Genomic DNA, 26,628 nt, shown 5'->3' with positions numbered 1-26,628 from the left:
CTTCGTTCAAGTCATTTTCAAACCAGCACCAAGGCTGGGACCAGGCCCGTGATGGAAATTCTCCCCACATATGTTTCCCTTAAGAATAACCATTTAGAACCGTGATGACGGGTGACGAGATATTTTGAGTTGAAAGTTTCCGTCTATTTTTGCCAGATAAAAGACCCTTTTCCATCACAACAGAAGACTAGAATTATCACGTGTCGATAAGAGGCGGATATAAGCTTTATTCACTCAATATGAAGCTACAGTATATCATCTTTTACCTCACGTCCAATGTTCTGTCGCAAAGGAGAGAGAGAAAACGAGCCAAAGGAAGGAACTTCTCCCAAGACAGCCTCATCGATGTCGACTACAGCGCAATGTTCGCCGCTCCAAGTGGATCCATGCTTGAGCAAATGATAGCAATGTCCATGGGCAATAATAACGCAAGACCTCCGAGAAAAATCGAGAGAAAAAGAAAAAGAAGAGCCCGGTTGCTGCTGAAAGCGCAATATCCCCCGGAAAATGCTCGAAATTCAAGTAAGATCAGAGATATTTTCTAGCGTGTTTTATTTAATGAAAAGATATAGCTGCCATCAATACGCCGAATGTCAAAATGTCGACGATGGATACATTTGCACATGCCGAGAAGGCTTTGAGGGCGATGGTAAGAACAGTTGTGTGGATAAGAACGAGTGCAGTGCGAACAAAAACCCTTGTGGAAATAAGGTCTGTGTGAATACTGTTGGCTCCTACGAGTGTACCTGCGAGTCTGGCTTTGAAATCTTGAGAAATAAATGTAGAGATATCAATGAGGTAAGAACTGGTATCGTTGACAAAGCTTGAGGCCAAATTCTAGTGCACAAATGGAAGTCACGCATGCGTAGCGAACGCTTATTGCAATAACCTTTACGGTCACTACGAGTGCATTTGCCCGAACGGCTTCGAAGGAAACGGACTTAATCCGCAGCTCAACTCGAAATATACTGGCTGTACTTCCATCACGACCACAAAAGCATCTACAACGACGACGACTACGACGACTACGACGACAACAACAACAAAACAGGCCAACCAGAAATTCGAAATATTTGAGCAATTCTCAGAGCAAGATCTTGTTTCTTACGAATATGGCGAAGGATTTGGTTTTGTCGATGGCGGAGAAGGACTATTCAGTCCTGTTTCTTCTTCAATTTCTGACATGCTCTACTCGCTCTACGAAGAAGATTTTTCAGATTACCTAGAATCCAACGACATCGACGTAGAAGAGGTCCCTGACAAAGAATTCGAACCCTTTAATTTCGATCTCTACCAAGAAGACTACTTTTCTCAGCTGACAGGTTCGGACTTTTTCTCCTTGGGAGAATCATCTAGCAAGACTGATTCTATTGAACTTACAACACCTGTTGCATCTACTACTCCGATCCTTACGACGACGACGATTACCTCTTCAACAACTTCTACAACAACTAGTACAACGACTACTACGACAACTACTTCGACGACTACTACTACAACTACTACTAGCACGACAACAACTAGTACGACAACAACTTCAACAACAACGTCAACAACAACTACGACTACATCTACAACTACAATTACGAGTACGTCGACACTTATGGAAACTACTGTTCCAGAAACAACCACAACAGAAATCCCAACAACAACTTCAACCACCACAACAACCACGACAACAACAACAACAACTACTACTACTACTACTACTACTACTACTACTACTACAACGAGTACAACGACTACCACAACTTCAACGACGACAACGACAACAACAACGAAAAGAACCACAAGAAAACCTAGAGTTACGCGCAAAACAACAACAGAAGCCCCAACAACACAAGAGCCAACAACAACAGTAGAGACGACCGCATCGACAATGGAATATTTTGCTGCTTTATCCGCTCAAATGCTCGACTCTTTCGACGTTGAGCACGATGCAGATCGTGCAGAGAGCTGGGGGAGCGATTACGATTACATGCCGTCTCTCCAATCATTCGCTGAACTTCTTTACTCGAATGACAAAATGCTCTATGCTCGATCTGGAGACCACTCGGACAAGCTCAACCAGTATTGGGAAACAATGAATCGCCAGTGGGGCCAAGTTCAACAAGCACAAACCGACAGTTCAGGAAAAGTAAACAGCAATCTTTCGCCAACTGACGGGGAAGGCGGAAAAATCGGACTAAGCAAAGGATCCACGTGGTCATCAGCATGGAAAGACTCACCCTGGAATGTTGATGCTGGTCAAAGCGTTGTCGCGGACTCGTGGGGAGTTGATCACGGGACTAGCTTCTCAGCTGCTGGCAACTCGTGGGTAGGAAGCAACTTTGATTCATCATGGGAACTTGGAGGCGGAACTGGCCAGTTTGCAAGTATCGCAGACGCAACAGCAACAAACTTCGACACAAATTTTGATGAAGCAGGAACCGGAACAGGCACCATTCCAGGCACCGCAGACGCTAACTACTACTCAAGCTACAGATGGCACGAAGGCATCGACAGCAGCAAGAACAACGCCACATCCGAGATTCACGATCCGGCAAAGCTCAAATGTCACGTTTGTGATGTTCAACGCGAAATGGTCTGGGACAAAGACAGCGGAACATTCAAACTTGTCGATCCCTCTGATCCGACCAAAGCTGACAAAACTGGCGAAAACCTTTACGCCACCTGCAGCAACAGTCTCAATCAGAAATCATGCGAATATTCTTCTGGCACTTGCTTTATCGAAGAAAGACGCACTTGGGGCTACGTGACGCAAGTGCGAGCTGGATGCAAACAAGCTCAGGTAAATAAATCTATCTCAAAAGGTCTCTAACCTCATTCAGGCTTGCTACATGCAAAAGTACCAGAATTTCCTCGTTAAAGCTGGACGACAATGCTGGCCAGGAGATAACACTGCTATGATCGACAAAGTTGGTCGACGACCATACGATGTTGCGCTCTACGAATGGCCTAGCACCAATCTCGGCTGGATCACTAACATCATCTATGGAGGCGCCTCTGCCACTGGAACTGGAACCAGTTTCACCTCGACCAATGCTCAAACTGGACTCTTCGTCGACGCCGACTATTCCGACTTCCTCGGCATCCGAACCCCCGTCGACTTCAAAAACGGCTTGAAAGAGACAAGTTTATGCACTCAGTGCTGCAACACTGAGCACAACTGCAACTACGACTGGCAGCCACGAACTGAAGGTAAGTCTCATTCCATTCTTTCACAAATAATTATCATTTCATAGCCGACTGGGAGTACTCTTTTGCCTGGAACTACGACACCACATCAATGACAGGAAACGCCTTTGGAACAGGCGTTGAACGACACCCAAGCGAAGTCGACCCAGTTGTAACTTAAGAAATTCCACTGGGTCTGTAATAACCACTGTACATTCAAAATTCCTACCTCATTGTTACATTACTGCTCACTGTTAGACCGAAGAGGTCAATAAAACATGTTGAATTTGGAAACATCGTTTCTTTGCAAAATGGTCAAGCAGGCAGGAGAAGATCAGGAAGTATTTGCGAAAGGAATCATAGGAGTCCTGACACACTGGAGAATTTTTAATTTGCGCTCAAACAAGCCCCTCGCGACCTAGTGGAAATGCAATAAACTGAGAATATAAAAACGAGCGATGAAAACCACAAAGTCACTAGAAATAAAACTACAAGAAAGAGGAAAAGGATCTTCCTTTAAAAAAGATGAATTCCGTTTTTGAAAATGTCTTTCCCGGCTACTTGAAGAGCGAAAGCACCAACGAATGCTCAATTCTCGTTTCTGAGAGTTGCTACGACTGGCTGATTTTACCAGTGATGGGGATCGTTTTCCTTCTTTGCTGTTTGGCCGTTTACTTGGCATGCGAATTCTGCCGTAAAAGAAAACCCCAATCGGAGGACAAAAAGAAACTCGTCTGGGAAGAAGACCTCGAGTACGGAAGCTGCGAGTGCGAAAGTGAAACTGACGATGACTGCTTTGAAAGTGCAAACTAAACCTACTGCTTAAAAAAATGACTTGCAATGAGCCATTTCATTGTGAATTCCTCTTACTGTAAATAAACAAACCACTTACTGCTACAGTTTTAATTTACACATGTTATCATCATTGAGTGCTTACAGTAAGCAGTAACTGAGACGACTTGATTTAATGATTTCAAGAAAATTGGCATTTAGGTCTTATGAATTCCCTTGATCATAAAAGCCATGGACGGGTTTATGAGAGATCTGCGTATTCTGTAAATCTAATTGATCAAATATTTAATTACTAAGTGCATTACAAGCGTAGCTTCTCATTTTTTTTGCATCGAAAAAATTATATCGAGAGAAGCATGGCCGATTTGCAGGTATTAAAATGCTTTTATGAAGCGGGAGCAGCGTATTTTTAGACGGGGAATTACGATTTGAATCATGAGCTGCAAGATCACGACGAGATCCAAGCCAAAATTGACGAGGTTGTTGAAGCTGGCGAGCAATACACAGATGAAGACTTTGACATTGCTGACGAAGATAACGCAGGGGATAACCACGCTCGCATAGCTGAGCAGACAGATGATTTCTCTTTCATCGGAGACGGACATCAAGCTTGCGATATCGCTCAAGGAGGCCTTGGCGATTGCTGGTTTCTTTCTGCTCTCTCCAGTCTGGCACAAGAGCTTCCCGAGGAGGCTTCCCTAAAAGTCAAAGAAAACGCAGTAAAGCGAGTTCTTCAGCCAGAATTCAACAACTCTGATGAAGCAAGACAGACTGGAATCTACAAGTTCAAATTCTTCCGCCTCGGAGAGTGGATCGACGTCGTCATTGACGATGATCTTCCAACTCGAAAACGAGCTCGTTCTTCTGACACAGGAGAATGGTGGGTTCCACTGGTGGAAAAAGCGTACGCCAAATTTTCAGGCTCTTATGAAAAGATTCAAGGTGGAAACACTTGCTGGGCGTTGCAAGAACTCTCTGGAGGAATTACTGTAGAAATGAAGAACTTGACAAAGGGCAATGCAGAGCAAGCAGCTGAAAACGCTGCGAAAAGGGGAATCTCATTGTTCAAAGTTTTCTATCATATTCAAAATCGGGCACTTGTTTGCACTTCGAATCTGGGAGACGGAGGCAACGACGTTATTACCAAGGGACTGGTTCATGGACATGCTTACAGGTTCGAAAAACCACTGAATTTAAAAATAATATTTTGATAGTTTGCTCCGAATCGACGAAGTTGCGAAAACGGACGGCGAATTCGTGAAGCTTGTGAAAATCCGAAATCCTTGGGCACAAACCGAATGGGAAGGAGAATGGTCCGATCACTGCCCAAACTGGGATGACGTCAGTGACGAAGAAAAAGAACGCATCGGCTTTGAAGCGAGCGATGATGGAGGATTCTACATGAGCTTTGAAGACTGGATTAACGAGTTTGAAATGTTCACCATTTGTGAGTCTTATTTTGTTGAGAAAAATCGTCATTTAAATTAAGGCATGCTCCCACGATTTGACCCAGATGACGAAGACGTCGTCTCAGAAGATGAAGCCAAAGCACGTGATCGACGTGTAATTGGAACATTTGTCCCTGGCGAAAGCTGCCCAGTTGATGTCAACGAGCTACAGTCGTCATTCAACGATCCAGCGATGCATGCTCAAGCTCAACTCAAGGTCGATCCGCTATTTGGGAAACCAACGCGCTTTGTCTGGATTCAATTCCTCCTTGATTGCAAGCTCAAGGAGAGCAGGTTGATTATCAGTACAAGACACAGTGTTTTGACTGTTTAGATACGTGATGTTCAACGTTTATGAAGCAGATGAAGATACTCCAGAAGACGAGAAACTCTCCAGACGCGATATAAGAGCATTGAAAAAGGTTGAGAATTTTTGAAAAATAGAAAGATTGAATTGAATAAGATCGATCCGGTTCTTCCGAAACAAGAAGGATACGTAATCGACTACTACCGCCACAATGGTTATCTGTTCTCGTTCGAAGCTTCCAAGCGCTACATCATCATTGGCACGACCGCAACTCCAGAAGCTAGCGAAGAGCCCTGCAAATTCATGATTCGTACTGTCGGACCAGAGATGGAGCTTACCCATCTTGAGTGAAAAAATAAATACACTATCCTTCGAAATTCAGAGAGATGTACTGCATGTGATCAGCAAGGAAAATAGCCAAATAATGAGTCGCAATTTGTCACTTTATTACAAAAGACATTAATGCCAGGCTCATAATTAGGCCAAATCCACTCTGGGAAGATAGCTTCCTAAGTTCCAAAATGGCTCTAGAACCCAACTGTTTATTTTCGAAAATAGCCCCCTGCAAACTGAACCATTCTCCTTAGAGGAGTCCTAAACTACACAAACGACTACTTTTTCGACCAAAATAGCATGCAAAAGAACAAGACAGATAAGAGGTGCAAAAGAAAGTATTTACTTTTGCACCGACAGTTTTTGAGCACAAGAAATTGATTATTCAGGTGTTAATTGTTGTTTACAGTCTCCTTTTCAGGAAAATTGATTTTATTCAGGCTTCTTTCGGAAGCCTAAATACAGAAAATCACCTTTTTAGGAGAGGAAGAACATATTCTTGAACAACTGCCTCGGCAGTTGTAGATTTTGAATCCTTTTGAAGGACATGGTTCCACTCTCCAGTATCTAAAAATTCATTCTTAGAATCGAATTCTAATATACGTTAAATTTACCTGAAAAGTGCGGCGATCCGGACTCTGAGAATTCCCAGAGTGGAATGAGCAAAAAACCAAAAACGCGCATCCGTCGAGAGATCCTCAACAACATTCTAGAGATTCTGGAGAGAACCTCACATGACCCAAACTCAACAACAACATCTTGCCACAACTTTCATCGCTTTCTTTTGCTGGAAAACTGTATTAGGGTGGATACCAGAGTTGGTAAAAAAGTATACTTCACTCGCCCTTCAGAATGAAGTATACTTCATGAAGTATACTTCAGGGCGTTGCAGGGCGTTGAAGGGCGTGAAGTGTACTTCCGCCCTTCCCTCTACTTCAACCGCCCTTCCGCCCTTCACTCTGCTTCAACTTGGTTCTGTCGGCCATCAGAATCCATCCGCCAGAATTTTTTCAAATTTTGCGCTTATTGGCTCTCAGGCGCCATGATTTAAATCACGCTGATTGTGGCAGATGAACCGATAGCTGAAGTATACTTCAGGGCTTTGAAGGGCGCGTGAAGTACACTTCACCGCCCTTCAAGAATGAAGGGCGCCCTGCAGATTTTTGAAGGGCGAGGGGAAGTATACTTTTTTACCAACTCTGGTGGATACAATGTTCCTACATCGTCAATTTATTTAACCAAAGAGATCAATGAACGATATTGAATTTGGAAATAGCATTTCTCTGGAAACTGAAGGCAGGAAAAGATTAAGGAACGTCGATGCTAGGAGACCTTTGCGATAGGATTCATAGGACTGACACAGCGGAGAATTTTTAATTTGCGCTCAAACAAATGAGTGACTTTACTCTCGCTTGTTGTCGCCGCGGCCCCGCGCGACCTAGTGGAAAAGCTATAAACTGACAATATATAAAAGGAAGATGAAAATCGACAAAATCACTAGAAGAAATTCTAAAACAAGAGATCGAAAAACTTTCTTTTTCACAAAAAGATGGAGTCGGTTTTTGAAAGCGTCGTTCCCGGCTACTTGAAGAGCGAAAGCACCAACGAATGCTCAATCCTGATTTCTGAGAGTTGCTACGACTGGATGATTTTACCAGTGATGGGAGTCGTTTTCCTCCTTTGCTGCTTGACACTGTATTGGGTCTGCGAATTCTGCCGTAAACGAAAGCCCCAGTCGGAGGACAAAAAGAAACTCGTTTGGGAAGAAGACCTCGAGTACGGAAGCTGCGAGTGCGAAAGTGAAACTGACGATGACTGCTTTGGAAGTGCAGACTTTGAATCTGCTGCCTGAGAAATGACTTGAAATGAGCCTATTTCCAGATTGTAAATTGCAAACACTTGCTGTAAATAAAAACGCTATCAAAAATTGTGTTTTGAATTGGTTATTTTAAATTTTTTATTGTGATAAGTGAGGAATGGTGAGAGTAAGGCAGTGAACTTAAAAATCGTGAAAATACAAAATGCATTTGTTGGGGAGAATCTCCAATCGCTTTGCCTTTCAAAAAGATTGGGTCTCGTTCGAGCCCCGTCGAAGTAGGGGCTCGTCGTTGTCGAATCCGTCGCTTATGTTGGAAAGGGAGCTAGAAAGATGAGTTCTTTTACGATGAAAAAGTGGCTTTTACCTTTCTGGACGGTTTTGGAGAGGGAAAAGCGGGTGCGTTCCAGGCGCTGGACAGTCTGCTCGTTTGAACTTCATTCTAGAGTAGAGCTCTTCACGAATCATTTCGATTACATTCGCGTCGCTTTCTTTGGCGCTCCACTCATTCCAGACGCGCTCTATGTGGCCAAAGTCCGCGTTGCAGAAACGATCCCTGAAAAGCCCCGTTTTGAGTTAGAAAATAAACTGGTCAAACCTAAATGGCTTCAGCAGAAAGTGGGAGTCCTTCAAAAAATCCATAAAGGCGACATCGAAGGTATGTCTCAAGTTCTTCTGGGTCACCCGGCTGAGGAAATCAAAGTGTCCCTGGATCGTGGCCATCTCAGATTTACTGAAACCTCTCTCGCCTCCCAATGTTTTGAAGACAAAGACAACGATCTCTGCCAAAGTAAAGAAGTCGCCGTTTTCCTTCTCCTTGACTAGCTTGTGGCGGATTAGGGATTCGACAAATTGCCGAATCGCGAAGAGATGTGCTCGCACGAGGTCTTTGTTCTCAGTGAGGATGTTGCGCATTTGCTCCTCGATCGCCCAGCCTGGCTTGATGACGTCCAATGTTTCTCGCAAGGCGTTTGTGATGCTCATCATGTCGCCTATGAAAATCGCCTGCAGTTTCTTCTCGTTCCCGTAACGGTGCTTTTCAGAAACTAAAAATGGCTTTCATAAAGAGTTCTATCAGTTTAAGTGCACCTAGGATATCATGATATTCAGAAAAGTCGACTTGCTTGGAGATGAACTTGTTCTCCGCCCGTCCTTTCGCTAGATTCAGCTGAAATCGCAGCCTCGCCAGATACTCAAATTGGCCAGCAGCTGCTTCTTCGTACACGCTCGAAAGTTTTTCCGAAGATCTAATCTCAGAGAAGAACTTTTCCATAAAGTCGCTTATTTGATCGAAGGTCTCGGCGGCTTCTTTATGCCCGAAGGTGCTCTTGTACTCGGACATCGCTCGAATGTATTGGATCACGTGCGTGAGAGTGAGAACTTCCTCTTGCTCATTCTCTGTTGCGAAACGAACGCCTCTGCGTTCCGGCTCTTTCGGTTCTTTCTGCTTGTGGAACCATAGATTGATTTCGCACCAGACATCTGCCAGCCTGTTCCACTTCACAAACGCCTGAACGATCACGGATGGGTTAACAATTCCTCTTTTGATCGCTCCTCGCAGCGGCACCGATATTGTCTCAATGTCGTCATGTTTCCAGACTCCGGCGAGGAAAACAATAGCAAGTTTCATCTCCCTCGAGTCGTGATTCAAACTGAACGATTTCTCCGTAATTCCCTTCCAAAGGATGTCAACTTCTTCAACCAACTTCATGTTCTCCTCAGCTTCTTTCGGTATCTCTTCGCCTCCTTCTTTTTTCTTCATATATTCGTAATACGTTTTTTGAACTGTCGCCATGTAGTGAGAGCGGAAGATCGCCGCGCCAATCATCAAACTAGCTGGCAGTACTCCCATCGACGCATTAGATCCATCTGCATTTCCTTCGTCTTCTAGCTTCTTTCGTTCACCGATCTCGTGTTTCACCAAGTGCGCCAACTTGCGCAGAATCGTTAGCAACAACTTCACAGTGAAGCCCATTGCTTCCCAGCCATCAAGCACCTCTGGAAGAAGCACCATGCATAATTCACTCGACTCCTCGTGCAACTTCGTCAACGTCTTGATCGTCTCAATTACGCCCGCTTTGTCACTCGCGTCCTTGGCTTTAAAAAATATGTGCCTGGCCAGCATGGCGATTTCGACCTTTACTTGCGAATCGTTTTCCTCTAGTAGTCTTCTATAAAGCCGCGTCGGCTGACAAATGTGGTTCCATTTCACAAACAGCGTTTTGTTGCAGGTTCTCAAAAGCCGGACAAACGCAAGTCGGACTTTGACGTTTTTTGCGGTGATGACCCGGCTCACATTAATCGCATTTTCTGTCCGCTTTTTGAAGCTTTCGTCACCGGCGAAAATGTCGTAGATCAGCGAGTGCGCGCTTTGATTTTCCTTGATGATGTCAGTGAGCGTATTTATGGCCGCCTCGGCCGTCTTCGCGCAGCTCTCGAAGTGCAGCATGATCTTCGCGAGCGTTTGAAAGCCCTCAACGACGTTTTCCAACTGATACTCGACCAGCGAGTCCCAATAGCTGCTCGTCCAGACTTTAAACTTTTCGATCGCCGCAATGCGCATTTCGAAGTCAGCGACGACCATCGAGTTCAGCATCAATCGGAACTGGCCAAAGAATTCAGCATCGAAGTTTTCCCGCTCCAGTCCAGATGGAAGATTAGGTGTCAGAAGGAGCATGATCGTTTCCGCCTGGTGGGACATTATTTTGTTCGCTACGGAAGCGCCATTGTTTCGCATGAAGTAGTAGACGTTGTAAAGCGATGTTTGGAGTTCCTTGTCGCCGTGGGCGCTCTTTCCAATCTTTTTGATCATCGGAAGGATGTTTTTCAGAAACCACGGTCTCGGCGTCTTCAGAACTTCTTTCAACAACGCCTGAACATGTCGCTCCATCTTTCTTGCTTTTTCTTCGCCCGCAATCTCACCCTGCATCAGTGCCAGTTTCAGCGCTCGAATAAAAGATGCTGCCATTGCGTCTGGATTGATCTCGTCTGTTTCGTAAAAATGAGCCAGCATTTCCACAAGAGCTTTTTGGTACGACTCGGCCGGGATGGACAGCAAAAGGCCGAACAGGCTTGCTTGGTTTCGGGGACTGTGGGAAGAGTCAATCAAGCTGAGGAACTGGCCCAGCGGCTTTTGCAACCAATCTTCGGTGGTTTCGATCTTGTAAGAATACGCCCAAATCACCATGTTTTCGTAATGACTCTGAATTGCAAAATATGAGTTTTTCGGGAAGACTGCTGCGGAAATATGACTGTAACGCGTCTACTGTAAGTCCGAACCGAAAATAAGACTTACGAGTTGTTTTCTAACGGCAGTTCCATGCTTCGAATTCGTCGCATGCGCAGAGATCAAAATTGTCGTCGTGAAAAGAAAATCGACTTCATCAGCGAACATCGCGGACAACTGTGGCACTTCGGTTTTCTCGATGATTTGGAGCTCCTTGAAGATCTTCGCCAAAAGCTCGCAGATTTTTGTCCGAAGCATCATCGTGCCTTTGTTTTGAAGTCGAACATCCCTGCCTCGAGCAGCCATTTCGGCGTTGTTGACGGATTCAAATCTGAAGAAGAATAAGTAAAGTTTGAAAAAATTTTCTTTTTCAAGCCTAAATTCTTCGTTTTGACTTTACCTTTCGAGAAGGGGAGCAAGTTCATTCTTGATCTTCTTCATTCTATTGGCGAAATCGGGGTTAGAAAGAGTAGTTGGATTCTCCGCACTTTGAAAATGTCGCTTTAGTGAACCAACTGAGCCGTTTTCGTCGATCAACTCTTCCAATTCATTCTTGATCGAGGCAAATGCTTCAACTGCGATTGAGAAGGGATCGGTTGGATCTCCTACTGGCGGGATCTTTTTCAAGGTCAAGCTGGGTTCTTTCTTTTATAAAAATTGAGTGAAGAAAGACCTTTTCCTGAGAATCGTGACTCTGAATTGAAGATTGTTCATGAGGAGCTTCGACCTCCATTGGACAACTTCTGAAATAAATAAATAAATACAGATGGACAATTATCTCTTGAATAAAGTAAAATTCAAACAGGGCGAAACAAAACTTCTCTAAAATCCAGAAAGTCTTTTTAAATTCACTTTGCGTGGGCGCGCTCAGAGCATTTTTTGATTCAATGAGTCAAAAATGGAAAATAATTTCCAAGGGGATATTTTTCAGAACTTTACTCATGCTATATTTATTTTAAGAAAATGTTTAAATTTAACTCTGAAGCGCACAGCGACTAGTTTTTTCAACCCCTAGAATTTGAATGATTCATTCGATTCTAGAGATTGGAAATTTGAGAATTTTAATTATGAAAAATTAACATATCTTTTAATTCTTTCGTTAATTGAAGCCTTTTCTCTGAAACCGCAATGGAAAGTGGTCAAAAACGGAGATTCGTCACTGGTGGTTGGTCTCCACCAGAGCGCCAAGGGCCATTTCTGCTCGGCCAGTTCCAAAAAAAAAAGAAAATATTGAAAACTGAAAAAAGGATGACAAAAAGACCGAAATGCCGTTCGAGAGCAATCTGAGCTTTTTCATCAACCCAGCGTTTTTCATTATTCTCGGAGTTTTCGTGCACACGGTTTACGTAGAGAACTTGGAGCCGAGAGTTCTGTCGCCGCCAGGAAAACTCAGATTTGAAATCAAAGAAGCTCTGGAGAAGACGTTCAAACTCACCAGCAAAAATGGAGTCACTTCGGAAATAAGCCAGGCGGAGAAATGCCATTTAGAGAAGCCGGAGAGAAGGAAGCTCTCGCTCGGAAAGTTTCCCAAGTTGGAGCAGAAGATGGAAGCAAGAAGGGGACATCTGCTGCTTTCTTGCGATAAACAGGGTTAGTTACACATTTTTATGGCTTAGTGATCGCTATCGCAGATCCGTCGATTTTAAAACTCCCGCTGAGTTTCTCGGCTAGAAATGTTGCGCCCTCTTTCGGCGAGATTTCAAGATAAATGTCGTTGGTTTTCCACATTTTTCATACAACTGTATTATGTTATGAAGTTTTAAAATGAAACTTTATCCTTTCCCTTTTTTTGGTGTTACACTTCATTAGGCTCCCTTTAATTCTTGTATCAAAATTTTTATCACTGTGTTATCACATGAATAACTTTTTTTGATGAATTGTTAATAATAAATCTTTTTACAATTGATAATGGCTTCATTTTTGTGGTAATTTTTTGATTGGATTCATAAATAGATCAATTCAGGGGACCAACAATTCCGCTCTGTCGGCGACTGTACTAAATTCAACTACTGGCCGACGAACCAAATCTCCCACGTGATGGCTGATCCTTCACGCAAACTGCTCGGCTGCTTGGTCGAGAAGTCGGGCTCGAGCTCATGGCACAAGGTCTTTTGGGAATTGCGCGAGCCGGATAATGCGTTTGTTCCTTCTGAAGCGTACGCCAAGAACTTCAAATTCGCAGCGACCATCGCCGACAAGGTCTGGAGTGAAGCGATGAACGATCCTAGCTGGATTCGCTTTGTTACTGTTAGGCATCCTTTGGCGCGGCTTTACTCGGGCTGGAACAGGTTTGTGCAAGGACTTTTTCCTTCATCCTTTTTTCTATACGATCTTCGTTAGGCACAAATAATTATATCTAAACGAAGATGTGTCGTTTTAGACTCTTATGAAAGATTTTATAAGCACCACGTGCTGAGTAGCTGCTCTTATGCTAATGAATTAAGCCGCTTAATTTCAGCTAATTTCTTAATGAGAAATTCTCTGTCTAATTTTCATATTCAGAAATTTACGGAAGGGTGGCCCGATGGCGATGACGGTCTTCTCCTCCATGAAGCTGAAGTACTTCGCCAAAGATGGAGCAGACTCCAGCCATGTGATCTCCTGGCCTGACTTTCTCAAATTCATGGGCACTGCTACCAAGTGAGTTTTGAATTAGCAATGAAAGGGTTGTGTTGATTATTTATATTTTCCGATGATACCACTTCGTTCGCGTGCCACCCCGGCGTCTAAGATACTGTTTTGTCTTCTGAATTCATTGGAATCACACTCAATTTAGGCGGTACCCAAAACTGATCAACACTCATTTCGTCCCAATCTACTCCAAGTGCGGATTGTGCTTGCGTCAGTACGACTACATCATCAAAGCTGAAACTAGTGAAGAAGACTCGCAAGGAATTCTTAGTCTGATTGGGAAAGAAGACGACTCGCTAGGTTTGAAAGAAAAGGGATAAAATGAGCTAACGGATTGTAGAACATCGAAACGAAGCTGATGGATCATTTGCAAGCAATCCTGCTGCTGTAGGCGCTTTCTACAAGGATGCAGATGAAAATGTGCTAAACAACATCCTGGAGTATTACCGAAAAGACATGGACTATCTCGGATATGGATTAGATCGCGTCAACTGGCTGCTTACATTTTAGGCTAAATTCTCAACACTCTTCATTGTATAATAAACTCATCAATAATCAGGAGAATCAAAGATATTTTGTATTTATTCGAGAAACTCTATATTCCACCTCATAAAACCAACGATACTCGCAATAGGAGCTTCAACAACTTCTTCTTCTCCATGTATATTTTTTATGGTTCCACTTTCAATGTTCTCGACTTTTGTAATTGCTTTTCCAGTTTTTATCCTTATGTTTTCAGCTGTCGCCCGATATTTAATTTTTCTTCCTATGTTATTTTAAAAAATTCCAAGTTATAACATGTAAGATAAAACCTGGATTTGAAATAGCAAGTTTCCATGGGCGGGAGAAATCGTGCTTATCTCCAATTTTTTCGAATGCTGGACTTCTAATTGTCCAATTTTTATATGTAAAGTTTACGGAAAACTCGTAATAAAACTAAAATGAATATAACTAAAGAGTTCGATGTATAGTTATACTTTTAGATTAATTTTTCGGAGACCAGTTTCAAGAGCATCAATGACAAAGGTAGCGTGATATGCCGCGTTCAAGTTTATTGGACTACGAATACTTTCGCCATCGTCACCAAAATAAAAACCTATCATAATATTAAAATGACTAATAATATAATTATTACCAAGTCCTTTTCGCTGGCCAGCTACAGTAAATATACTAGCATTTTTCAGATCGTCAATTTGAGAATTCAATTCAGCGATTTCAGATTTTGATGCTTTCAGAGCTTTGGTTTTTTCTTGATTCGCTCTTTTAGAATTAGAAAGTGCCTGTGTTTTGACATTTAAATTCTTGGTAATAGTCTTATTCTTGATTTCTTCCTCAGATAACTTCTTCTTCAGTTGTTCTTTCTCCGCTTCCAATTTTAGGATAAACTGATCCTTATTTTTAATAGCGTCATTTGAAGACATCTGGAGGTCCTTAAGATCCTCTATAAGTTTGGAGTTCACACTTTGAACAATAGACGTAAGGCCTTCGGAGAAAGAAAATTCAGATGGAGGAATGCCAAAGTCGTATTGGTAAATAAGGCTCTCAATATTTTGATTTTTCGCTAGAATGCAGGCGTTTCCAACTCTCTTCTCAACCTCTTTTTGAAGACAAAGTTTAATAAGAGCGTCACATTTAGAAAACGATCGCGGATGAGGAAGGATTTTTACTTATAATTAACTTATTGTTAGGAATAATAAAAAAAGATACGGCACCTTCGCAAATATTCATTAGAGTCCGCATTCTATTATTTTCGACGAATGGATGTGTAAAGTACGATATCATGAATATTACAATTCCACATGCCCAGACATCCCGAGCAAAAGTCAATTGTTCTGTTTCAAAATCTTCCAATGCTTCTGGAGGCAAATAATGATCAGTTCCAATAATACGAGTCATCCTTGTTGTCTCCAAAGAGTCTTTAGTGGATGAATTACATTTTGGCAATATTTCTAATTATCCTTCCATTTCCTGAAATTCCAAAATCTCCGATGGCGAGACGATTATTGTCACAAAGAAAAATATTAGAGGGCTTGAGATCCCGGTGGATAATTTGATGTTGATGTAAGTAACTAAGTCCAGAAATAAGTTGTGTTATCAATCGAAGAGCATCAGTTTCATCCCAATAGTCTGCGTTTCTTTCCTTTTCTTCAGCCAAAAATGATTCAAGGTCTCCTTTGAGCAAATATTCCATCACAATTCCGGAATATTTGCATCCGTTGAAGTCAAAGAATACTTCATCAAATACCTTCACAATATTTTTATGGTCCAATTTTTTCATTATTTCATATTCTTCCTTCGAGGTTTGTTGATTAACAGAGCTCTTTAGTACAAACTGCTTATTTCGATCTCGAGAAAGGTTATTTCCGATCATTATGAATAAAATTACCACTCGGCTTATGGACAACCCAAAGCATTTTCTCGACATTTTTACTGTTGTCTCGTAGTTTTCTGGAGAGACGGTACTCTCCAGCAAAAGTCGTCATTTTATTCAATTTCGAGATAAAAACAGATTCGAGATGCAGTTTGAAACCGTCAAAATCAAATATTTGCAGATGAGTTGCCTTCTGCATTCAGTTCACGGGAATGAAAAAGTTTACGATTTTAATAAAACAGCAATCAAACATGAAAATAGAAAAGCTGACGGATAAACGTGTTCGTCGCTTACATCCTGTCTATAGATTCTAATAGAAATAGGACCGGTCTGATCTCTATCGCAGCGCACGTCGAGTACTCTTAAGGGTTTACCCGTCCTTAGAGTACACGTACCCATTATCTAGTATTAATGCATGTGCAAATAAGCTTTATCCGGTTTGTAAGGTATTTAAGAGCTCGTCAACGGCAAGATTCTCATTCCAACACGTCAAAAATCGAAAACACAAAATACCAAAACCGAAATATTTTTTCGAGAAAAAATGATGTGGACTCAGATTCTCCTTGTTTGCTCATTAACCATCGCACAAGGAAGCGGTTTTCAGAGACGACTGTTTATGGGAAACCCAGAGATTGAGAGCGTCTTTCGACAAGGTCAGTCAGTTTTTCTTTGTTACGATGAAAAATGTACAAATAGCTAGCTTTTTTCTAAAAAAAGTCCTTGTTGATTTCATAAACTCCGCCAAACATCATTGAACCCTAGCAAACGCGAATAAACCGAAACTGCTACGAAACGCAAATGTGAAACTCTTCGACAACCACGGACTGAAAGCTTCTCTCGCCGAAGAACTCGCTGATTTTCTGACGGAGTACACACAAGACTCCTATTCTGGCTGACTTTCTGTTCTATGGATATATCTCTTTTCTATGTTTATTATCTTATTCGAAAAATAGAGCATACAACCCTTTCAATAAAAACAGACTGTACGTTTCAAAATCGGCAATTTATTAACTACACGGGGCATTCTATGAGGATCAGTCAAAGAGAGGCAATACTAAATTGAGGCAGCTTTCAAGAATAGTTCTTGAATCGTTGCATGAGCAATTGCTGAAGAAGTCGTCTTTCCCATTCTCCTTCAGAAACGCCTGTTATTCGCGACCGTCTGTGCTTGAAGACTGAGTTTCCCAGTCGGTTGTAACCTATCAAATCCGCCAGAGCAAAAGAAATGAGCAAGAGAATGAAGAAAAAATTCATTTGTGATTCTTAGATGTCCTGCTATTCCAAAGTAGACTCGTTTTATAGGGCTTAGATTACCAGTTGTTGAATAAGGAGTTCACCACGCGCTTTGAAATTAGCATAATTACATGAGACATATTCAGTGTAACATATTTTTCTGTTAAAGCGGCACTATTGAACCTTCCAGAAACAGTTATGCCAAAAACTCTTAATCGACTAGAATCTGATTTGCAAATGCAATTGCTGACTTCTCATATGAATCTGATTTTCTGCTTCAAGCTTTCTTTTCGTTTTATTGCTTTGGAATTGCATCCAAAATAACATTTTCAAAACATAGTTTGTATGTTTTTCGTTTGTTCTGCGAAGCAATTCGAAAGCATCTGCAGCTAAGTCTCAATTGCAAGAAGATCTGACAAGCGGCTGGTGTAGATATCAGGAAGTCGCCGCGCTCCTCTTTTCGGAAGCAGCTGTCTAGCGTCTGCTTCTTCATCGTGAAATCGGCATACGTCCGATCTCAACCAAGTCATCAATCTTCTGCGTAACAATCCGATGTCGCCAAGGAGCGTGTTGAATATTTAACCGCAAGCCGGATCCAGTCATCCATCAAAATATACATTTACTCCTCAATTCACTACTAAAACTCAAAAAAGAAAAAAGCAACAATGAAACGAACTTCTACTCCATCCGTCTATGCCTACCCACTCCACTTCAACGAAAGCATCATCTCCGAGATCGAAAACGAAAAACGATTCTCCTTCACCGCCTTTTCCGAAAACGGCTCCGACTGGTCCATCCTCTCGCTTTCGCAGAAATCAACAACGTCATCGAAGAGTGTTCTGCGATCGTCTGCAAAGGGGCTCAAGAAGAAGATCTACAAGAAGCTCCGGATCAAGAAGCTGAGAGAATCGATGCGCAACAAGCTCTCCAAGACACAGATCAACGAAATCATGGTACCTCCAAACAGCTCGTCCCTGAACACGAAAGTCTCTTCTCGAATTCGATCCGCCAAGGAACTCGACTGTTTGGACGACTACGACATTGTCGCCTGGGAAGAATCTCTCGAAGAAAAGGCGAAGTTCCGACTTACCAATCCCTTCAAGCGACAGAAGAAGTAAATTTCATGCACTACCTTTTTCCCTTGATCGTTTCGTGTTTTTTTCGATTGTTGAATGAAAGAATCAAATCAAAATCTATTTGTTGAAATTGTTAGATTTATTCTTCTTAGGTAGAAAATCATGTTGAAATCAAGGAAGAGTCTTTGCAATGAAAAAGTGTCCAGACCCACACCACCAGGTAGCTTCCGACAACCGGGATGAAAAATCAAATTATACGCCGATAAAATGGATATTTGACTTCGATTTTTGCATCTTTCTTTTAAGTACGACGTTCTCTAGGAAGCTGTCGATCATCAGCGGCACTCCGAGAGAACAAAATGTAATTTACATGAGCTTCCAAATCGAAAAGAGCTTTTTTATTTAGATTAATGATGAGAAACACAATCTAATAATTATATTATACTAAACGTCAAAAAATGTTTTAAAACAGCAGGCTGATCGAATTTTAGAAAAACTTTACAATTCGTAATTGAGAAAATTTGGCTAAATGTTCAACGAGAGAAATCTAGAGATTCACTCTCCTAAGCGGAGAGAGACTTTCGAGATTTGAGTTTCGCTTCTCCTTTTTTGAAAGTTTCGAAATGAGCATGGAAGAAACTTTCCAGAAACTGTTTCGAGCCGAGGGGGGTATAAAACCGGCGTGCATCGTCGCCGCTGCTCACTTTCAAGAGCAGCAAAAAGCGACTCAGAGACTATTAATTCTCCCTGATTTTTGAGATGTACCTCTTCGACGTCTACACTAACTTGAAGAAAGGCGATCTCGCCTTCATCATCTTCGCTGGAACCCACGACGGAGCTAACTTCTCCAAAAAAGCAACACGAGCAAGACTTGAAAAAGGTAATGTTTTTGCCTCTTCGAGCTGTGGAAATATTATTAAGTCTCAATCGACGAAGTCGTCGAAGAAATGAGAGCCAACTCAACCACCAGTAGCATCCGGCAGAGCGGAACACTGCTCAAGGGACTCTCCCAAGTCCTCAACAAAAAGGTAATATTTTACATTTTCTGGGACTTCTCTGATAGTCAATTTAGGCTGCCTATCTCGAAAAGGACTGCGCTGCTTTTCTCGCTAGTATTAGCAACACAGGGGTCTGGATTCGCTTTGCGAATTCGCTCATGAGCGAAGCGAAGCAGAGCGAAGCGAAGTCGCTTCGCTTCGCTTTCGCTTTTTGTAATTTCAATTCGCTTCGCTTCGCTTTCGCTTTTTACCAAATATTTTCGCAAAATTTCGCTCTTAAGAAATCGTTCTAAGAATTGAATATTTTGTTATTTTCATCTGCTTTAGCGAAAGCATAACTGAGAATTTTGCTTATTGAACTTAATTTGCACTATTCAGAGTTTTGCTGAGATCATTTGAATGTTTTCAAAGTAGCCAATATTGACAATAATATATTGTGAGCTACGCTGAGCTGATGAGTGGTCACCGTTTTCCGGGATAACTTTTCCCAAGTCGCCAGAGATATCCGATTGCCGAACTTGGGGAAACGGCGACATTGGCAAACGGCGACGTGAATTTTTTTAAATTGATTGATCATATAATATGATTCATATAACTTTAACTATTGCCAATAACTTATTGGTTACTCCACAGTCAATCCCGGCTTCACCAAGATCAATCCCGGACTCAACAACTTCGATCCTGGCTTTTCAGACGTCATTTCTGGCCTCTCATACCGTCAGTCTCGGGATGAACGTCCAATAACCCGGGATCGGCATTGTATCGGCATTTATTCACATTGCCGTTTGCCCAAGATTTAGGTTCCCCCAAGTTGGATAAACGGTGATTTGGGGAAACGGCATTTGGGCAAATGGAGATCACTCGAGCCACACATCCTCTTCAGCTGAGTTAGATCAGAAAATCCACGATTTCGCTCTTTCCGGAGAGGGAGTCCGAATGCCCGAAAAGAAATAAAATTGAAAGCGAACCTAAAATGGACACTTTTTCGAAGGTCAAATATTATCGGAAAATTTTCGCTTTTTTCGCTTTTTAGAAAAATTTTTCGCTTCGCTTCGCTTTCGCTTTCGATAATTTGATTCGCTTCGCTTTCGCTTTAAATTTTTGAAAAATTTTCGCTTTCGCTTCGCTTTCGCTTTTCATTTTTGGCCAAAATCCAGACCCCTGAGCAACACCCATAAATGGGAGAAGCCGGTCCCCAAGACCAAGAAAGCCGACAAGACTCTTTTCGACTTCTCAATCAACGACATCAACGATGAAGATATGGGTGAAATTGAGTTTCCCGATGAAGATCGAAACAGGTTCGAACTCATGTTTTTTCTCGTCCTAATTTGCATTTTCAGAGCGCGATGGGAGCAGATTACGATGCGCGACGAATCCGAATTCTTGAATCTGGACGATGATGCACCAGTTGAACTGCCATACGATCACGACGAGATGGTGGCGCTCTTCGGGGAAAATATTGTGGGTGTCACTGACGAGGAACTCAACAGTAACTTTCCATCCTCGACCCAGTCTCAGCCCCAGCGCGCAGACTCCGAGCAGCCATCTTCTGGACCGTCCATTCCAGCACCTGGACCAGAGTTCGAATACACCGCGGTCCAGCCTCCAAATGACGCTCCCCAGCAGGAACCGCCTGCACCAGAAGAGAAGAACCCGTTCGATTTGAGCGCAATCGCCGGACATGGACCAGAGACGACTGCAATCAACGAGAGTGCCACCGAACCGGCGATTTCACTTTCTCTTCCACAGGAGAACATTGCCACTGCTTCGGAAACTCCTTCGCCCGACGATGAAAACAACAATGAAACTGTGACCAACGTAAGTACTTAGAAATCATATCAGACCAAGTGGTTATTAAACTCTAGGAAAAGCGCGGAAAGAAGAAGAGGGCCTTGATTATCGACGAGGTGATCTCGCTCAGAGATCCGAGCAAAGAAGGCTACGAAGCGCTCGGTTTCGGCGATGTCAGCGAACTCATCAACGACCCTTTTGAGTTCTTTGGCACAATCGAGCTCAAGGTCGGCTCCAAAGACAGAGGAGTTCTGAAGGCTTTGAACGACAACCGAAGGGAGATCTTCTTGAACCCCTGCACTGCGGACAAACTGCACGAAGAGGTCTGCGAGGCGTTCCGCCGTGATGCCAAGACTGCAGGACGACGTGCAAGAGGTAATGAAAGCATCGTCTTGTTGAAGAAAATGACGAATCTTTTCTAGGAAACCAAAACGCTACGAACGACGCTCGAAGCATCTCAAGTAGCATGGAAAACCGAAGCACGGGAGAAGGTAATTGAAAACCATCATTGTCGGAAAAAATATCTTCTTAGGACGGCGAAATGTGACGGCTGAAAACCGAAGCACGGCGAGCTCCTCTAGCAAGAGCAACACGTTCGTGAACAGGCCCACGAGTGGAAATGACATCTCCCTCCCGAACGATGTCTCTGGTCCAAAAATGGCGAGTACGCCATTTACCAGCATTCCGTCAGTTCAACTCCCCGCTCCTCAACCGCCACAAGTTGAGGTCCCCCAGGTTGAAGTCCCTCAGGTTCAGCCTCCGCAGATGCAAGTTCCTGAGTTCAACCCGCAGCCTCGCTCTTCTTCGCAAGGCAGCCAACAAGATTTCAAAGAAGCCGTAAGTACTTTATTCTTTGTTCATGTTCTCAATTCCTAACTCGTTGCTTAGTTGCTCAACTGGCTCCCTGAAGTCGGCGTTTACGCAAACTTCAACGATTTCTGCCGCGGAATGAAAAGAACGCAGGCGGCGAAAGCGTTCTCCGCCCTCATGGCACTCGGGGCTGAAGGCCTCATCGACATGAAGGAGCAGGAAATGCCCAACGCCCCCATCTACTTCTGTCGACTGTAAATAACAATTTCTCCCCTCTTCAGACTCAAACTCGTTTTTTCCCTCCCCCTCCCTATTTTATCTGCCCTTCTGACCTTTTTTTTACCAACTTACCCTATTACCGACTTATTTTTGCTGTTCAAAAAGTTCCAATAAAGATCAACTTTGATCTAACTTTACATTATTCTTTTTTTGTTTATGCATGTAAAATATAAGCAGATTGTATTGGCATTATATTTTGATAAGACCCCTTAATAAGGGGACATAATATGTCGATTTGAGAAATACGGGATTTTCTCAGCCCTTCAGATTTTCTAACCCTTCAGTAGCCTTTCTAACAGTAGACATCCCTACACTCAACCGCTCAGAACAAAAGAATGACACAGGATATTTAAAATATAATTTTTGCCGTATCGCCCCATTTAGGGAAATAGTGCATTTATTTATTGGTTTTCAGTGAAGAACTGCGGTGATAGACTCTATCATTAGCATTTTTGCTTATGATAAAGATTTTATCGGTTTTTTTTGACCGAATATTGGCAATATTATATTGCTTAAGGCTTGAAGAAGGCCTTCCAGTTTACAGAAACAATAGGGAGAGCCCATGGACTTTGGAGAGCACTAAAAACAATTTTGTAAGCACTTGGAAATCTTCAAAAACGCTAGATTTACCTGAAAAGCAGTCCGTTCGGACTCTGATTACCCCAGAGCTGGTTTGGCGGTGAATGAGAAAAAGTGAAAAACATGAGCTGCTCAGCGCAAGTTCTAGAGACGGGCGCTCATTTTCGAAAACATCGGCCTGCGCATGGGCTATTCTCGTCCTTGTTTTGTTCTTTTTCGTGTTTTTTTTTCTCGAGAAAAATAACGAGAGTGAAAAACTTTAGCATTTTATTAAACAATCATACAATTTTTCCTGAAAAATGGCGACAAAGAGTGAAAAAACGATGAAAATCGAACTAATTGGCGCGTTGCTGTGCCGATAAGGGATGATTCCTTTTCGCGGCAAATCAGCCTTGATCGCGAACTGACAATCCTATGTGCAAATGTGAGTCACCGTAACTGGTCAATTCCTATTCCTTCCGATTGGCCCCCATAACGCGACCTCTGACACAATAGGTTTTTCTGCGATATAGAGAAGCAGGATTTTCTTATTTTCTCGTGAGCATGCTGTACGACTACGAAATAGGCGTTGACTCGCAGCTTGCTGCTGAAATGGACGGGCTGGAATTAGAGCTCAACTTCCAACATGCTGCAGCCAAGAGCGATCGTTTTTCCAGACTGCTCTTCCCTAGAAATTTTCCCGGTGCCAATTCTAAGGCAGGGATGGAAATAGGAGAAAATTTTCAAGCGGCACCGGCACGGCACGGCACAACCAAAATACCCGTGCCGCGGCACGGTACGGCACGGCACGGCACAAAATTCGATAATGGGGTGCCGCGGCACAACGGCACGGCACGGCACAAATTCGAATCATATAACTTATTTATATAAATGAAAAAAATTAAAGCTGCTAGTGTACTTATAGAATTTTCAAAAGTTAAAATGAAAACCATAATAAAATCAAAATCTTGGATAATTTGAATTTTTCTAACAATGGATGAGAGTGGGGTTGGGGCCGTCAAGCCCCTTAAATTAATAAATCAAGGAACGGGGCTGAAACGGCCCGAAGGGCCGTCAAGCCCCTTAAATTAACAAATCAAGGAACGGGGCTGAAACGGCCCGAAGGGCCGTCAAGCTTCTTAAATTAACAAATCAAGGAACGGGGCTGAAACGGCCCGAAGGGCCGTCAAGCCTCTTAAATTAACAAATCAAGGAACGGGGCTGAAACGGCCCGAAGGGCCGTCAAGCCCCTTAAATTAACAAATCAAGGAATGGTTAATTTTACTGTGCCGCGGTGCCGCAACCAGATTTTACTCTCCGGCACGGCACGGTACGGCACGTGCCGTGCCGTGCCATGCCGCTGTGCCGTGCCGTGCCGTGCCGCTCAGATTTCCATCCCTGTTCTAAGGAGAGACTCGCTTACCTTTACAATATTACAGAAGAGGTGCCAGGTGATTACAGACTGAAATTTACACCAAAGAGAAAACCAGCAAAAAGATGAAATTATACGTTTTCTTCTATGATTTCAAATGAAAAATTCATCCCTGTTCAATTATATCTTCTTTAGATACTAATGGAGGAGTCCGCATAACGAAAATCCCGGTAAATGAACATGAGCCTTACCAAAGACGACAACAACGGGGAATCACTGTTGGTAAGTAGAGATGCTAGTAACTGAGCACAACATCTGCTACCTTTACTTTTAGCTGACGCACTGGCTCAAGAAAAGGAGCGTGCTGAGGGGCTGATGAAAGAGTATGGCGGTGACATCAATTATTTGCCAGTTGGTAAGTAGTTTTATATGTAATTGCTTCATAAGCTCTTGTACTAGTCGGTATTCACTATGCCATGTGGCTTGGCGATGACCTTTTGGCTCCACCGATTGATTATACTTACGACCGTGGAGATGTTGAGACAGGTAGAAATACTTTTTGAGGGTCTCTGGACTGTACTCTGATTAAGGAATGATGGAGCACCTGGAGATCTGCTGTGGCGCAACTCTTCCTGGCCTAGAAGCGGCGATCGAACTCATGACTTCAGGATCGCAGCACTTCGTCATTTGCAAACCTGAGTGGGCATATGGAAAGTGGGGCATGCTTCCGCGAATTCCCGGCAACGCAACGATCGTCTTCCAAGTCAAACTGTGCTACATCACCTACGAACTTCACGAACGCTTCATCCGGATGCCGATGAAATACAGAGCAAAGATCCCACTCAAAGCCATCATGGCAACATGCAAGAGACTCAAGACAAAAGCCAAGGAACAGTTCTCAAAAGCGAGTGAGGGTGTCCGCGACGTCAACAGCAACACTGGCGAGGAGAAGATCGAACCTAGCAGGAATCAAAACGATTACTTTGGTGCCGAGCGATCCGGCGACTTACTCGCCCAAGCGATTCACTGCTTAGAGCGTGCCGTGTGCAAAAATTTGGAAGATGAATTGCAGGTTAGTTTTTGTTTTTGAATACCAATGCGGAAACGTAGAATTTAGCTAAAGAAGTATCTGATATACCTGAACTGTGACGCCTGCCTCGCTTACAGAAAAGCGAAGCCCGGTTTATACAAGAAGGCAATAGGCGTTGGAGAGCAAGTCTTGCGCATTTTCGAGGAACTGCTGGAACACTACAGGAAGGACGAAGAAAGGGCTTTGGAATTTCTTGCTCAGTTCTATCCAAAATTGAACAAGACACGATTCAACTTGATGGAGCTCTATAGCCGGGACCCATTCAACCATTCTTCGGATGTCGTTTCGTAAGTTATTTGGTTTATTTCTGAAGAAAAAAAACGTTTTTAGTCTATACGGTGCTTTTGAGGATGAAATTTGCCATCAAAACGAGGACGATTTGCCATACAAAAGTAGGTGAGCAGTTGAAATGTCCTTTACTGAATCAAATTTGAGATTATGCCAACAAGAAAGAGCGACGAATGATGAAAGAACTCATGGAGAAGATCGAAAAGACCAACGAAGCCTGGGCTAAGCGACAGAAGGAGGAAAAGGATGAGAAAGAAGAGGAGGAAGAAGAGGATGGTCCAGTCAAGGCTAAAGAAGATGATGCCAGCAAAGTCACGAGACTCAAACCGAAAGGTCTCGATTTAGAAAAGTGTATCGAAGCGTTAGTGCAAGAAGACAAGGACTCTCCAACTCGCGACATTCCCTTTGGTGGCAGCTATGTAAGTTCATTCCGCCGCTACATTCCGTAATCAGGACATTTTCAGGAATACTACAAAAATTTCGTGGATAATTTCGCCAAAGACAAAGATTGGTTCGATCATCTGTTCTCCCATCATTTCACCACTAAGTGCGCGGTCCAGTTCATCGTCGCTTACGCAAACAGCAAAGGGATTCAGGTCTACAAAGGGGTCGATCCTGTCAGCGGCACGCCGAAACTTGTTATATCCAAAGACTTCGCTAAATCCATGGCCAAAGGGGGAAGTCTCTATACTGGAGACTGAAAGTGACTCTCATCAGTTTCAGCTGTACCAAATTTGACTTCCATCCTTCGCTCTGCTATCTCACTAGTTCAAAATTGCAAAAAAATTTCTGCCGTTCCCATCAAAGGAATTACGTACTATTAGCTTCCTTGTTTGACTGCAACTACTCTGGTACGATGTTCCAGATTTTAAATAAATGATCGAAATCGAAGATATAAGCTGAGGAATTTTTCTGGCTGAGAGGCGCTTCCGGTCATTTCACAAGCTTGAAGAAGGCGCGCGCGATTCAAAAACCTAAAAGGGCGTTCATCCCTCTTTTCCACAATGGGTAATTGGGGCTGGTTGACATGAC

At 42.9% G+C, this 26,628-nt stretch overlaps 6 protein-coding genes and 1 long non-coding RNA gene across 8 annotated transcripts; 5 read left to right on the top strand and 2 right to left on the bottom strand.

Annotated features, from left to right (window-relative positions):
• Positions 1–161: 161 nt before the first annotated feature.
• LOC145706500 (uncharacterized) lies at positions 162–3,462 on the top strand. 2 transcript variants are annotated; one of them, XM_081783916.1, is made up of 5 exons: positions 162–522; positions 573–798; positions 842–2,791; positions 2,832–3,201; positions 3,246–3,462. In XM_081783916.1, exons 3-5 carry the CDS (start codon positions 1,184–1,186, stop codon positions 3,356–3,358), a joined length of 2,091 nt encoding a protein of 696 aa, XP_081640042.1. In that variant the 5' UTR covers positions 162–522; positions 573–798; positions 842–1,183; the 3' UTR covers positions 3,359–3,462. The 2 variants fall into 2 exon arrangements, with proteins under 2 accessions (XP_081640042.1, XP_081640041.1); XM_081783915.1 differs by having other exon boundaries at positions 567–798.
• Positions 3,463–4,282: 820 nt separating this feature from the next.
• LOC145706501 (calpain-9-like) lies at positions 4,283–6,088 on the top strand. Its single transcript, XM_081783917.1, has 6 exons — positions 4,283–4,340; positions 4,383–5,143; positions 5,184–5,416; positions 5,459–5,711; positions 5,752–5,839; positions 5,881–6,088. Exons 1-6 carry the CDS (start codon positions 4,326–4,328, stop codon positions 6,073–6,075), a joined length of 1,545 nt encoding a protein of 514 aa, XP_081640043.1. The 5' UTR covers positions 4,283–4,325; the 3' UTR covers positions 6,076–6,088.
• A 1,908-nt stretch (positions 6,089–7,996) lies between these two features.
• LOC145707241 (uncharacterized) lies at positions 7,997–11,832 on the bottom strand. Its single transcript, XM_081784734.1, has 7 exons — positions 11,773–11,832; positions 11,500–11,717; positions 11,169–11,430; positions 8,963–11,075; positions 8,472–8,919; positions 8,241–8,429; positions 7,997–8,198 (listed from the first exon to the last, which is right to left on the bottom strand). The coding sequence occupies exons 1-7, from the start codon at positions 11,830–11,832 to the stop codon at positions 8,117–8,119; spliced, it is 3,372 nt and encodes a 1,123-aa protein (XP_081640860.1). The 3' UTR covers positions 7,997–8,116.
• A 460-nt stretch (positions 11,833–12,292) lies between these two features.
• LOC145706505 (carbohydrate sulfotransferase 9-like) lies at positions 12,293–14,299 on the top strand. Its single transcript, XM_081783922.1, has 5 exons — positions 12,293–12,689; positions 13,063–13,387; positions 13,602–13,739; positions 13,876–14,030; positions 14,071–14,299. The coding sequence occupies exons 1-5, from the start codon at positions 12,365–12,367 to the stop codon at positions 14,238–14,240; spliced, it is 1,113 nt and encodes a 370-aa protein (XP_081640048.1). The 5' UTR covers positions 12,293–12,364; the 3' UTR covers positions 14,241–14,299.
• A 10-nt stretch (positions 14,300–14,309) lies between these two features.
• On the bottom strand, positions 14,310–15,655 carry LOC145706504 (uncharacterized). The gene is made up of 5 exons (XM_081783921.1): positions 15,443–15,655; positions 14,866–15,396; positions 14,708–14,826; positions 14,543–14,666; positions 14,310–14,496 (listed from the first exon to the last, which is right to left on the bottom strand). The coding sequence occupies exons 1-5, from the start codon at positions 15,624–15,626 to the stop codon at positions 14,312–14,314; spliced, it is 1,143 nt and encodes a 380-aa protein (XP_081640047.1). The 5' UTR covers positions 15,627–15,655; the 3' UTR covers positions 14,310–14,311.
• Positions 15,656–16,561: 906 nt separating this feature from the next.
• Positions 16,562–17,097, top strand: LOC145709895 (uncharacterized). Its single transcript, XR_014134957.1, has 2 exons — positions 16,562–16,754; positions 16,864–17,097. It is a non-coding gene; the product is annotated as an uncharacterized LOC145709895 (long non-coding RNA).
• A 6,052-nt stretch (positions 17,098–23,149) lies between these two features.
• LOC145707563 (uncharacterized) lies at positions 23,150–26,469 on the top strand. Its single transcript, XM_081785114.1, has 10 exons — positions 23,150–23,563; positions 24,255–24,297; positions 24,414–24,500; positions 24,553–24,633; positions 24,678–24,764; positions 24,809–25,290; positions 25,336–25,595; positions 25,639–25,700; positions 25,744–26,015; positions 26,061–26,469. The coding sequence occupies exons 1-10, from the start codon at positions 23,411–23,413 to the stop codon at positions 26,295–26,297; spliced, it is 1,764 nt and encodes a 587-aa protein (XP_081641240.1). The 5' UTR covers positions 23,150–23,410; the 3' UTR covers positions 26,298–26,469.
• Positions 26,470–26,628: the final 159 nt, after the last annotated feature.

Source organism: Oikopleura dioica, chromosome XSR (genome assembly GCF_907165135.1).
Source record: "Oikopleura dioica chromosome XSR, OKI2018_I68_1.0, whole genome shotgun sequence".
In the NCBI taxonomy this organism is placed as follows: Eukaryota; Metazoa; Chordata; class Appendicularia; order Copelata; family Oikopleuridae; genus Oikopleura; species Oikopleura dioica.
This window is presented reverse-complemented; position numbering and strand designations above follow the sequence as displayed.

Coding starts and splice junctions, on each gene's coding strand:
- LOC145706505 (XM_081783922.1), top strand. CDS start 12,365: ATGCCGTTCGAGAGCAATCTGAGCTTTTTCATCAACCCAGCGTTTTTC. Junction 12,690..13,062: donor GCTTTCTTGCGATAAACAGG/GTTAGTTACACA, acceptor AGATCAATTCAG/GGGACCAACAATTCCGCTCT. Junction 14,031..14,070: donor GAAAGAAGACGACTCGCTAG/GTTTGAAAGAAA, acceptor AACGGATTGTAG/AACATCGAAACGAAGCTGAT.
- LOC145707563 (XM_081785114.1), top strand. CDS start 23,411: ATGCTGTACGACTACGAAATAGGCGTTGACTCGCAGCTTGCTGCTGAA. Junction 24,298..24,413: donor TATTACAGAAGAGGTGCCAG/GTGATTACAGAC, acceptor TATCTTCTTTAG/ATACTAATGGAGGAGTCCGC. Junction 24,501..24,552: donor ACAACGGGGAATCACTGTTG/GTAAGTAGAGAT, acceptor CTTTACTTTTAG/CTGACGCACTGGCTCAAGAA.
- LOC145706504 (XM_081783921.1), bottom strand. CDS start 15,626: ATGACTCGTATTATTGGAACTGATCATTATTTGCCTCCAGAAGCATTG. Junction 14,827..14,865: donor TGGCCAGCGAAAAGGACTTG/GTAATAATTATA, acceptor ATATTATGATAG/GTTTTTATTTTGGTGACGAT. Junction 14,497..14,542: donor ACTTGCTATTTCAAATCCAG/GTTTTATCTTAC, acceptor AAAATAACATAG/GAAGAAAAATTAAATATCGG.
- LOC145706500 (XM_081783916.1), top strand. CDS start 1,184: ATGCTCTACTCGCTCTACGAAGAAGATTTTTCAGATTACCTAGAATCC. Junction 2,792..2,831: donor CTGGATGCAAACAAGCTCAG/GTAAATAAATCT, acceptor AACCTCATTCAG/GCTTGCTACATGCAAAAGTA. Junction 3,202..3,245: donor CTGGCAGCCACGAACTGAAG/GTAAGTCTCATT, acceptor ATCATTTCATAG/CCGACTGGGAGTACTCTTTT.
- LOC145706501 (XM_081783917.1), top strand. Junction 5,712..5,751: donor TGCAAGCTCAAGGAGAGCAG/GTTGATTATCAG, acceptor TTGACTGTTTAG/ATACGTGATGTTCAACGTTT. Junction 5,840..5,880: donor ATATAAGAGCATTGAAAAAG/GTTGAGAATTTT, acceptor GAATTGAATAAG/ATCGATCCGGTTCTTCCGAA.
- LOC145707241 (XM_081784734.1), bottom strand. CDS start 11,832: ATGGAGGTCGAAGCTCCTCATGAACAATCTTCAATTCAGAGTCACGAT. Junction 8,920..8,962: donor TGAATATCATGATATCCTAG/GTGCACTTAAAC, acceptor AGCCATTTTTAG/TTTCTGAAAAGCACCGTTAC. Junction 8,430..8,471: donor TTTCTGCTGAAGCCATTTAG/GTTTGACCAGTT, acceptor GGGGCTTTTCAG/GGATCGTTTCTGCAACGCGG.